At 39.5% G+C, this 12,575-nt stretch overlaps 2 protein-coding genes across 2 annotated transcripts in view; one reads left to right on the forward strand and one right to left on the reverse strand.

Annotated features, from left to right (window-relative positions):
• The window catches only part of HSPD1 (heat shock protein family D (Hsp60) member 1), a 349,976-nt gene that overhangs the window by 323,525 nt on the left and 13,876 nt on the right, over nt 1–12,575 (forward strand). The window lies entirely within an intron of this gene.
• The window catches only part of MOB4 (MOB family member 4, phocein), a 74,926-nt gene that overhangs the window by 61,622 nt on the left and 729 nt on the right, over nt 1–12,575 (reverse strand). Inside the window, exon 2 of the mRNA XM_069070150.1 lies at nt 11,924–12,088. Within this exon, the coding sequence (XP_068926251.1) occupies nt 11,924–12,088 (165 nt within the window). The remainder of the gene's footprint in view (nt 1–11,923; nt 12,089–12,575) is intronic.

The raw sequence follows: 12,575 nt of genomic DNA on the forward strand, positions 1-12,575 counted from the left end.
CCTCCATGGACAGTAATCAATTCATATTTTTCTTGGAAGCTTTTGGTACAGGAGTTCTGACTTTGTTGTCTTCCTCTCATTCCATGCTTTGATCCTTTTTGTCCCCAAAAAAGGAATCTAAGGTCTGATTGCTGTGCTTGCTTTGCTTCCTTGCTTGCTCATGTTGCCACTCAATTACTTGACTTCTGAGCTCCTTGCCACAGTAGAACTCTGCTTCCAGAGAGGAGATCTTTGTCCCAAATTGCTGGGGTTTTCACAACTGCTGGAGCTATTAAGAGGGTGCCGGCTCTATAGCTCCCACAAGCTCTGGCTCACTGGTCACACATCCCAGGACTTCCAACCAAGACAGCAATCCTGATCCAAGTGATTACCCTCTGACTGGTTGCTTGGTCCCCCTACAGTCTGCAGGCCAGGAGCTCTGAAGCAATCACGTGGAGGTGGCTGCAGGGCCACCAACCCTCAGCCACTTCTCGTCCTGGGGTCAGGGGGTCTGACCTCGCTTCAATCCCCCCCAGTTCCTACAGAGTTCCACACTTCCCTTTTACTTTGTCTTTGGCATTTATGGATTGATAATTCTGGAAACCGCCACAGCTGCTGGTGATCCATTCTCCTGAGGTCTCACTCACAGCTGGGCTTGGCTCCCAGCATGCTATAACTCCTGTAGGCCTGCCAGGCTGCCTTCATGGGGAAATTTGTTTTTCTCTGTCACTTTGTGGGTTCTGTAGCTCTAAAATTTGTTTAGAGTCATATTTTATAGGTATTTGAGGTGGTTAAGGGGGAGCTCACAGATTTTTGCTATTTCTATTGCCCTGGACAATAGTTATGTAGAACTATCAGTGGTAGAATAGGTGCTATTCTATATAAATAGGAATTTCCTAAAAAAAAAAAAAAAACAAGGAGTTTCTTCAACAGAAATTCCTTATACCAATGAAATCACAAGTATTGTCCAAAACAAAACAAAAAAAAAACAATATAAGGCAATTGGTAGAGGAGGTGGAGAGGGGTGGCACCATCGCTTGGAGGGAAATTAGGGAAATCAAAGAAGCTCCTAAACTACAGAGCTGGAAGAGATCTAAGACATTTGGTCCAATCTTTTCACTTTATGGATAAGAAAATAGTCCTCACAGAGGAATAAAATGACTTGCACAGGGTCATACATGTAGTGAGTAACAGAGGGATTTGAATCCTGATCTTCTGACTCCAAATCCAGAGTTCCTTTTTGTTGACATTATTTTTGTAGTTGATAAATATACTTTCTTGGTTCTGCTTACTTTTTAATTAGTTCATGTCTTTCCATGTTTCTTTGAATTCTTCAGATTTATTGTTCCATTACCTTTTACATACTACAGTTTGTGGAGCTATTCCCTAATCTATTGGCAACCAGTTTCTAGGGTTGTTGTTTACTACCACAACAACTTCCACAATATTTTTGTATATAGAAGAATCAATGGGATTGCTAGATTTAAATAATTTAGTGACTTGGCTCACCTGATGCCACCCTGTTTTCTAGAATGGTTGGATCAATTTCTAGCTCCATCAGCTATGTAGGACTATGCCTATATTCATACAGTTTTTTCTCCCAACATTAACTAGCTTGATCTTTTGTTATCTTTGCCAATTTTGCTAGATGTGGGGTGAAACCTTAAGTGGTAATTTACATTTTTTATTAATGATCTGGAACAATTTTTTATAAGCCAACTTCCAATTCTTGGGGGAGGAGGGAACAGTTTATATCCTTTGCATATCCTATTTACAATCCTTGTTGAGGACAAGACCAAATCCAGTGAAATAATTATCTCTGTTCTATTCTTATCTGTATGTTCTACCCTCATCCATCCTAGGGAAATTTCTTGAATTGGTGGTAAGTTACAGAACAGCAGTAGATTGGGAGGGCCTTCCATTTATTCACAAAGTAACAAATGAGGAATAGGCTGGAAGTTAGTAGAAGTAGGGCTAATTTTAGTTCTGTTCACAGTGTAACCTTGGGGTAAACAATCTAACCTCTCTGGGCCATAATGAGAGGCAGTCAGGTATGGTGAATAGAGAACTAGTTTGAATAAGGAGGTTCCCACAAATCCTGCCTCTAACACACTGCATACTGATAGAAGGTGTCTTTTTATCATTTCTGTATGAATAAAACCACAAATTTCAGTCCCAAAAGGAAATGGTTAAAATAATGATTTAATAATTAAATATTAATTTATTTATTAAATAATAATAATTAATAATTATGTGGCTTACAAAGCAGCGCTCATATTTACCTAGAAGTAGGTAGAGCAAGTATTTTTAAAGTAGATTTTATTGCTATCTTTTATTTTTACATAGCTTAGATTTTCCCCATCTTCCTGCCAATCATCCCATATAGTTAAAATTTTTTTAAAAAGAAACAAAAGAGAAAAAATAACTCAGTAAAACCAAGCAATACTTAGAAAAAAATCAGCAGTCATTTGCAATGTCCCACACTTGTAGATGCCCTGTATCTGAAAGGGGTGGGAGGAACAAGTTTTATTCACATTTCTATTCTTTGGGGCCAAGTTTATTCTTTATAATTTCACAACATTTATTATCAATTGTTTTGTATTTGTTTTTCCATTTACATTGTTGTAGTCATTGTGTATAGTTTTCCTGGCTTTGGTACAAATATTATTGTCTACATCTTAGATGAGGAAACAGGCTTAGCAAGATCAAGGGTTTGCCCATGGTACCCACACCCAGGGTCAGTGGTATACCACCCCCTACCAATTTGGGGGTGAAATATTTGCTAAAGAAAAAAAATAGGTGGGAAGATAGAGATAATGTGCAAAAAGTTATTAAAATTAGGAACATATTATGAAATTAAGTTATTTAATCAGCTCTGTCTCACAAATGATTTCATTATTATCAACAAATTGGACTAAATTCATTCTTAAGTAGTTTGGTGCTCTCACTATGCACTGCTGTGCATTAAATCAAAAGTTCCATCATCACTACCATGTATCTTATTTCATAGCTCAAGGTTTAATACCATTGCAACATGTTACATGAGATTCTGAACCATCATGTTATCTACACAAGTAAATCAGGCTGAGCCATGCTTTCTCTCAGTAGATTTTCCTATAGGCAAAGATTACATCAAAACTCCTTTAAAACCTAATGAAATAAATGAGACATTGCTTGACAAGTTTTCTCTTTATTTTTACTATTCCATAGTGCTAGAAGACAACATAAAAAATGATGTCATATCTCCAGTTCCTAATGAACTGGAGCAAGCGGGTCACAGCCAAGCTTGCTCTTGTTCTATTCTAAGTGCCTAAATTAAATCGGAGGCTACAAGGGAGACACAGTCAAGAAATATGAGAAATTTCCATCGCTTCTGGTCCTAAAACCTGTTTAGCAGGCCATGTGGTAGTGATTTGACCCTATGCTCCACTTTGATCCTCCTACACTAATTACAGAATAAATCACAGAATCCACCCCTCTGGCAAAAGCCTTTTTAAAAAGTACATTATGTACTTCAAACAACACTTTGCCCCATTTAAAAAAATACTTTCACTTTGCTGATCGTACCTCAAATTTACTTAAAATTAATCCTCCAGATTATTTGTGGCAGGTACATTTTTATGCCATCTCCACCCGTAAAATTTAGTAAACATTTAAGCTGACAAAAGAAAAAGAGGCAAAAGATAGTCCTTGCCCTCGAGGAGCTCACAATCTAATGGAAGCAACAAGCAGCATAAAATGTATACAAACTATATACAGGATAAATAGAATATAATGTAAAAAGGCACTGGAATTAAAAGAGGCTAGGAAAAGCTTTCTGTAAAGATGGGATTTTAGTTGAGACTTAAAGGAAGTCAGGGAAGCTAGAAGGTGGAAATGAGAGCACTCCAGACATGGGGGACAGTCAGAGAAAATTTCTAGAGTTGAGAAATAAAGTGTCTTGCTTTTGGAACAGCTAGTAGGCCAGTGTCACTGGATCAAAGACTATGTGGTAGAGTAAGGTATAATAAGACTTGGATGGGGAGGAGGTGGGTAGGTTATAAAGGGCTTTGAATACCACAGCATTTTGTGTTTAATCCTAGAGACAATAGGGAGCCACTGGAGTTTATCAAGTGGAGTGACATAGACCTGCATTTTAGGAAAATCTGACTGAATAGAGGATGAATAAGAGTTGAGGAGACTGGAAGCAGGCTGACCATGAGGTGATGAGGACCTGCCCTAGTGGTGGCAGTGTCAGAAAAGAAAAGGGGCATATTCAAGGGATGGTGCTAAGGTGAAATTGATAGGCCTTGGCAGAACCCACAAAATGACACAGAGAAGCTAACCTCCCGCTGAGAACAGCCCGGCAGGCCGGCAGGAATCGGCCAGCGCAACGCTCTGGGAGCCGAGCCCAGCACCACACCGAGGCTTTAGCCCCAGGGCGGGCCTGACCAGCCGCCAGCCAGAGGGACTCCAGATCAGCAGCAGCTGTGCCCGTTTCCAGACTTATCAATACATAGATGTGAAGGACAAGGTGAGAGGCCAGTGCAGTCTGGACTTTGGGACCCATTAAGTGGTAGTGTGTGGCTTTTGCCCCCGGGGCAAGAAGCTGCTGAGAGGCCAGCACAGCCAGCCAGCAACACATGGCAGCTTCAGCTCCTGGCCTGCAGAGTGTAGGGGGACCAAGCACCAGTCTGAGGGGTAATCGCTCTTGCTTTAAGCTGCTTGGATCTGGATTGCAGTCTAAGGTGGAGGTCCTGGGGTGTGTGTCCAGTTTGCCAGAGCGTGTGAAGACCTCAGAAAGGGCACCCATCTAATACCTCCGGCAGCTGAGAAAACCCCAGTATTTGGGACGAAAACTCCCCTGTCTGGTGGCAGAGTCCTACTGTGGCAAAAAGCCCAAAAGTCAAATCATTGAGTGGCAAAATGAGCAGGCAAAGGAAACAAAGCAGACAGAAGATTCCAACATTACACTCCTATTTTGGGGATAATAAGGAGCAAGGCATGGAACAGGAGGAAATCAGTGAAGTCAGAACTCCTGTACCAAAAGCTTCAAAGGAAAATACAAGCTGGTTACAGGCCATAGAGGACCTTAAGAAGCAGATAAGAGAAGTAGAGGAAAAATTGGGAAGAGAAATGAGAACAATGCAAGAAAATTACGAAATGGGAGTCAACAGCCTGACTGAAGAAAATAATACCTTAAAAAACAGACTGACTCAAATGGCAAAGGAGGCTCAAAAAGTCAATGAGGAGAAGAATGCCTTAAAAAGTCGAATTTGCCAGATGGAAAAAGAAGCTCAAAAGCTCACTGAGGAGAGTCATTGCTTCAGAATTAGATTGGAGCAAATGGAAGCTAATGACTTTATGAGAAATCAAGATGCTGTTAAACAGATCCAAACAAATGAAAGAATAGAAGGCAACATGAAATATCTCATGGGAAAAACCACTGACCTGGAAATAGATCCAGGAGAGATAATTTAAGAATTATTGGACTGCCTGAGAGCCATGACCAAAGTAAGAGCCTGGAAAGCATCCTCCAGGGAGTTCTCAAAGAAAACTGCCCTGATGTTTTAGAACGAGAGGGCAAAATAGAGGTTGAAAGAATCCATCGATCACCTCCTGAAAAAGATCCCCAAAAGAAAACTCCTAGGAATATTATAGCCAGGTTCCAGAATTCCCAGATTAAGGAGAGAATATTACAAGCAGCCAGGAAGAAACAATTTGAATATTGTGGAAACACAATCAGGATAACCCAGGATCTGGCAGCTTCTACACTGAGGGATCAAAGGGCCTGGAATGTGATATTCCGGAGGTCAAGGGAGCTGGGATTAAAACCAAGAGTCATCTACCCAGCAAAACTGAGTATCATGTTTCAGGGGAAAATATGGTCATTCAGTGGAATACAGGACTTTCAAGCATTCTTGCTGAAAAAACCAGAGTTGAATAGAAAATTTGACATTCAGATACAAGAAGCAAGAGAAGCATGAGAAGGTAAACAGGGAAAAGAAATCATAAGGAACTTATCAAAGTTGAACTATTTTTTTTTTAAAGCAATCGGTGTTGAGTAGCTTGCTTGGGGTTGTGCGGCCAGTTGTTGTTTCTGGGTGTGGTGCTGAGTGTCTGGGCCCGGATTTGATCCGGGTCGTCCCGGCACTGGGGCCGGTGCTCTTGCTTGCTGAGCCACCTGGCCAAAGTTGAACTATTAACATTCCTACATGGAAAAACAGTAATTGTAACTTATGAAACTTTTCTCAGTAGTTGAAGGGATTAGAAATATATATATATATATATATATATATGTATGTATATATATATATGTATGTATATATATGTCTTTATATGAGGATATGCAGGCATATGAATACATATGTGAATGTGTGTATATACGTTTGCAGGTATACATAGATAGAGGGCACAGGACCAATTTAACAGGAAGGGATGATACTTAAAAGGTGAAATTAAGAGGTGAGAGGAATATAATGAGAGGAGATGGGGAGAGACAGAGTGGGGCAACTATCTCATACAGAAGAGGCAAGGGAAAATGGTTACAATGGAGGGGAAGAATAGGAAGGCAAAAGGGAATGGGTCAACCTTATTCCTATTGAATCTGGCTTGAGGAGGGAGGGAAATACACACTAAATAGGGGATCTCACCCTCCAGGAGAATGGGGGGGAAGGGGATGTGAGGGGGGATGATGGAAGGGAGGGCAGGCTGGGGGGGAGGGGAGTTGGAAGCACCCACTTTTGAAAAGAGACAGGATCAAAGTAGAGAATAGAACAAGTGCGAGGTGGGATAGGAGGGAGGGAAATATAGTCAGTCTTTTACAATACATCTACTATGTTATTGTTTTGCATTAGCCGCACATGTACAACCTATACTGAACTGCTTGTCTCCCCAGTGGGGGTGGGTGGCAGGGGGGGAAGGGAATGAATCTGGAATTGAAAGTTTTAAAATCAAATATTCAAATATATGTATATATATATAAAAAAAAGAAAGAAAAATAAGAATAAAAAAAAAAGAAATTGATAGGCCTTAGCAGAAGATAGGATATAGAGGGTGACAGTGAAGAGTTGAAAATGACACATAGGTTTAGAACCTGAGGGACTGGAAGGATGGCATTGCCTTCAACAGTAATAGAAAAGGCAGAAGCAGGGGAAGTCTTAGATGGAAAGATAATGAGTTAGTTTCAAACATGAATGTCTACTGGACATCCAGTTGGAGATGTTTGAAAGACAGTTGGAGATCAGCAGAAAGGATGAGCTGGGATAGTTAAATTTAAGAATCTTAAGTATAGGGGCAGCTAGGTGGCACAGTGAATAGAGCACTGGCCTCAGAGTCAGGAGGACCCCAGTTCAAATCCAGACTCAGACACTTAACACTTACTAGCCGTATGAACTTGGGCAAGTCAACCCCAATTGCCTTGCTTTCCCCTCCAAAAAAAGGGCAAAAATAAATAAATAAAAAGTTAAGAATCTTAAGTATAAAGATGATAATTAAATCCATGGGAGCTGGTGAGATGACCAAGTTAAGTAGTACAGAGGGAGAAGGCCCAAGACAGAACCCTGTAGACCACATGTAGTCAGAACATACAATCTAGATGAGGATCCAGCAGAGGAGACTGAGTAGTCAGAAAGGTAGGGGAACCAGGAGGGATGTCCCAAAAATCTAGGGAGAAGAGAGTATCAAGGAGAGTGTGATCAATAGTTTCAAAGGCTGTTAAGAATGCAAATGAAGAAAAGATAAGATTCTCTACTCAAACTTTTAAAAATAAGATAAATACTTTAACCTCTTCAGAGACACCTAAATTCAAGGTATTAACAAGACTTAAAATAATTTAATACAGAGCTTGTATATACAAATGCTCTAAGTGGAAAACCTATTCATTACAATTGAAATGACCCTTTATCTTTTATCCATTATTTTTTTTCTTCCTCCTTTACAAAGGCAAAATGAAAATATCAGCATGTTCTAGAACTGGGGGTTACCTCATCTTTTATTAGTCTTCTCCCAAGCAGTCCTGTGAAAATTTTTCCTAATCTGCTCTCCTCAAGCAACTTGAGGAACTTTCTTGTCACCATATACAAGCATTAAGTAACAAAAAAGAACAGGATAAAAAAAAAATCAAACCTCTATGCCTATCTAATGAGAAACTTGTATTTGAAATCAGATTTTTTTTTTGCCTTTTGGAGGGAAATTGAGATTAAGTAATTTGCCCAAGATTACACGGCTATTTTTGTGTAGGTGCGAAGTGTCTGAGGCTGGAGCTGAATTTGGGTCCTCCTGTCTCCTGGCCGGTGAAACCAGATTCTTAAGATCTGGATACAATTATGTGACTAAGCTACCATTAGACCTAGTTTTTAGTTTAGTAGATGAGGGGAAAGGGCTAATGGGCCTATGAATTCAAATTGAGAGATTAGTTATAAAAATGAGCCCCTTGCACTTTTGGATGGAAACACAAGCAGGTACAGTTCAACTTTTAGGATTTAGGGCAAGAAGAGTTAACATACTATAATGGAAGTACCAAAATTTTTTATTTAAAATTCAATCATTTTTACCAACACCAAGGAAACATCTCATTTCTCTAAACTGCCATACTTCTTATTGGAATGCGGTTGATTCAAATAATTTTTATTCATAGGGTCAAGTACTGCATTCCAATCCTGCTTAGTCATCTTAGTTGGCATTGGTTAGATGTGCTTCTCAGCACAAATTCCTTACCACTACTAAAAGGAGACACCTTATTAAGTCAACTTCCTTGAATAGGACAGAACCTCTAGTATGCTAATCCAATTGTCTTGTAGAAAGCACAGCAGCAGCATACTGATACCACCTAAACAGTGCACCAAGTGGCTGGTTCTCATCTTAGCCTCACTAAATACCATCTTTTGAAGAAATGACTTTCCTGACATACAAATTATTCCATAATTGATAGTTAAGCCCACAGAGTAATAGCAGTTAACATTTATACTGTGCTTGGAAGGTTTGCAAAGAACCTCACGTTATCTTAAACATTCCTCACAGCCCTGTGAAGTAGGTTTGTTAACCTCATTTTAGATGAGACTGAGGTTAAATGACCTAACTAGGTCAGTGTCTGAGCAAGGATTCGGGTCTTCCTGACTCCAGTCCCAGGGTTCTATCTACTACACCGTCCCCTGCAAAAAACTGTATTTATGAAACAATCTAATCATAGTTTCATTATGTTGGAACTATAGAAATTACTCCTAAGAAAATGAAATAATTTATACTCAATCCACTAAAATTTAAATTGTCAATTCTAAGCAAATCATTTTGTGGTCTCCGGCTTGAAAGTATAAGTTTGCTTTTCCTAATTAAAACCTTTGTGATGAAAACTACTTTCTTCAGTAAAAGTAAGTTAGCAGTAAAGAGCTACTACCTAAGTAGATCCTATCTCAACAACAGTTAACTTGTTATTTTTAGAAAGCTAAAATGTTACTATTTAAGACTTGGTTTACATAATCACACTAAGAAGAATGTTACTATTTATTGTTTTTAATGCTACAATTATGACAAAGCTAAAGGCAAACCCCTAATCTTTAAGTCTTTTAACTGTAATACTCCATAGAAGTATGAGATTCAAATGACTTCAGAGAATTCTTAAACACATGAAATAGTTAACCATCCATTTTTACATTTTTTATTTGGAAATGTTCATATTGATGCAGAGAAATTGGATTTTAGAGACACAAGATATCCATTTATTATAAAACAAGAGACCTGGAAATTATTTACATGATGAAACAAAAGATTTCAGAACTTCTGTGGAATGGGCAATTTTCATGACACCACTTCATTAGTGATTTCAGTCCACGTATTTCCCCAGAATGTCACTATCTCTAAATAAGAAATAGTCCTGCAAATTTAAAAAAAAGGGGTATATTAGTTAATTCTGCTAAGTAACAACTACTTAACTCATTTAAAGTTATATTAAACAAACCTTGTCTTCTATAACTACTTTGGTTCCACCATATTCTGGAAGAAGAACCTTATCTCCAACTTTCACACTAACTGGTTGAATTTCTCCACTCTACAAAATGAAAAAAAGAAAAAAGTCAGCAAAAATGTCTTATTTGCCCCACTCTCACATGAAAGTTATTAAACCAATATATGAAGATACTTTTGTGGCTAGCTTATTTTAATCTGATAAGATCTGTGATTTCAAAACTAGTTCATTAAACCTAAAAGTCAAATGATTTATCTTTAGCAGGAGAGCTCCGCACTTCAGTTACACAAAAACATTTAAATTTCAGAAGCTCTCAGCGAACTTTATACCACAAGTTAAACATTAAGTTAAACAAACTTACTCAGAGGCTCCTCTCAAGTACCCTGACCACAAATCATTTCTTTCTATAACACAACTCAAGAGCTTCAGAATAGTTTAAAAAAAAAAATCTGGTCACAATTTTAATCTACATTCTTATTCAAATTCAAGAAACTCAATTTATGTAAAATAGAGTATACAAATAAATGAAAGGATATGGGCTGAATTTACTACTTTTGTAATTTAGTTATAACAGCTAGAAGTAAGGTTAAGAGAACAAAGGAGAAGGAAATTAAGGGTCCTTATCTTCTGATCAAACAGAAAAGAACAGATTTCAGTAGGGAACAACAATTGTTGTGAAACACTACAATTGGGACTTGGGAAAAGCTTGCTAGCATTTTCTTTGTAATCCAAGTTCTATCCCTAATCAATCACTGGGATCTTGGGCAAATAAAACTTCTCTGAACCCATTTTCTCATCTATAAAATAAGGGGGGGGGGGGGGGGGGCGGCGCTGGGTGTCGCAGTGAATAGAGCACCAGCCCTGGAGTCAGGACAACCTGAGTTCAAATCTGGCCTCAGACACTTAACACAAAAACTAGCCGTGTGACCTTGGGCAAGTCACTTAACCCTAATTGCCCTCCAAAAAAAGGGGGGGCAAAAATAAAGGGGTTCAATTAGACGATTAATTTAATTAAATGGTAGTCTAGTTCTTGAAGTCAGGAAGACCTCAGTTCAAATCCATCTTCAGACACTTGTATACCCTGGATAAATCAACTAACCTCCTTCTGCCTTTCTTTCTTCAAATATAAAATTTGGATAATAGTACCTACCTCTCAGTGGTTATGAGGATCAAAGGAGATAATATTTGTAAGAAACTTAACACAGTGCCAGGCACATAGTAAGTACTTAAAATATGCTACATTTGAAATACAGCCGTAGTATAAACTCTTTACTTAAAACAATTTTTCTAGAAGAGTTGTGGTTCTCCAAGAAATATCAGTCAACATTTATCAAGAGCTTATTATGTTCTGAGCACTGAGAATAGCGAGGCAAACCCCAGGCCCTGAACTCATGGAGTCCAGTCTTTAATGGTGGAGAGAATATGCAAAAATTGTACCAAGAACTATGTAGTGGAAGGTGGATCCTGAGGGTAGGGTGAAGAGACTGAGAAATGCCTCCTCCAGAAGGGGATATCTGAGCTGAGTCTTGAAGGAACAAAGCAGTGTACTCACAGAATCAAGTGAAAAAGAAAGGGATCCTTAATTTTGATTAAGATCAGTAATGAGAAAACACAACCTTCTGGGGCTATTTCCTATGCAGTGACAATCTAGACATAGATAGTTTTTTTTTTTTAAGCAATCGGGGTTAAGTAACTTGCTCAAGGTTACAAGGCCAGTTATTTCTGGTTGTGGTACTAAGTATCTGAGGCCGATTTGATGCCCAGGTCATCCCAACACTGGAGCCGGTGCTCTTACCGGCTGAGTCACCTGGCCGCCCCCATAGGTACTTTTCATTAAAGAAAACTGTACACGGTGTGTTGAGCTATGTAATAACACTCTGGTTATTATTATTATTATATTAGCTAGCAGTCCATTCTCTATGTTTGAGCATTATAAATTAAGTTAGACCAAAGAAGCTAACTTTTATTTCTCTCATAGTAGTTAAACAAGTAGTATGGATTTACCTTTCCTTTAGATCCTGATCCAACAGCTACTACCGTTGCCTGCAATACTTTTCCTTGAGATTTTTCTGGAAGCATAATACCTCCTTTGGTAACAGTTTCAGCTGCACTCCTTTCAACCAAAACTCGGTCAAGGAGGGGAAGAAACTTTCTGAAAGCCTGCCCTGCCTGTGGATAGAAAAAAATTTGAAATTGTTTTCTTTAAAAAACAAAACCCCCGGGTCATTTCTCTTTGAAGGCAATCAAAGGAGTCAAACTTTCTGCTCAGGTCCCCCCCATTCCAAAGCAATTTCCCGGGGCAGGGGAGGTGGTCTCCCACTGTGTATTATAGTTCTCCCCTCATCACCACTCATCTGAAGAAGGCACGCTGCCCCCCCCATCACAGGTCAGAATGGCTACCAGGACGACCTACAAATTACACAAGGTCAAAGCTTTTCATTTCTCTCTAGGTGATAGGGGAAGAATGGGGGCGCTCTAGGGGTACAATCTGCACCCCATCCCGCCCCGCGCCCGCCGGACAAGGGCGCCGCGGGCCGGCAATGGGCTGCAGCCTCCGATCAGAATCCGGACCGCCCGCCTCCAGCGGCCCAAAGCACGTGCGCGGGGCCAGGGTCACCGGGCTCGCAGGGCATAGAAAGTCGCCCCCCCCCCCCCC

The sequence above is a fragment of the Petaurus breviceps genome, unplaced genomic scaffold (genome assembly GCF_028583685.1).
Source record: "Petaurus breviceps papuanus isolate PSGF00001 unplaced genomic scaffold, PetGlider_PUasm1.0 90804, whole genome shotgun sequence".
Taxonomy (NCBI): domain Eukaryota; kingdom Metazoa; phylum Chordata; class Mammalia; order Diprotodontia; family Petauridae; genus Petaurus; species Petaurus breviceps.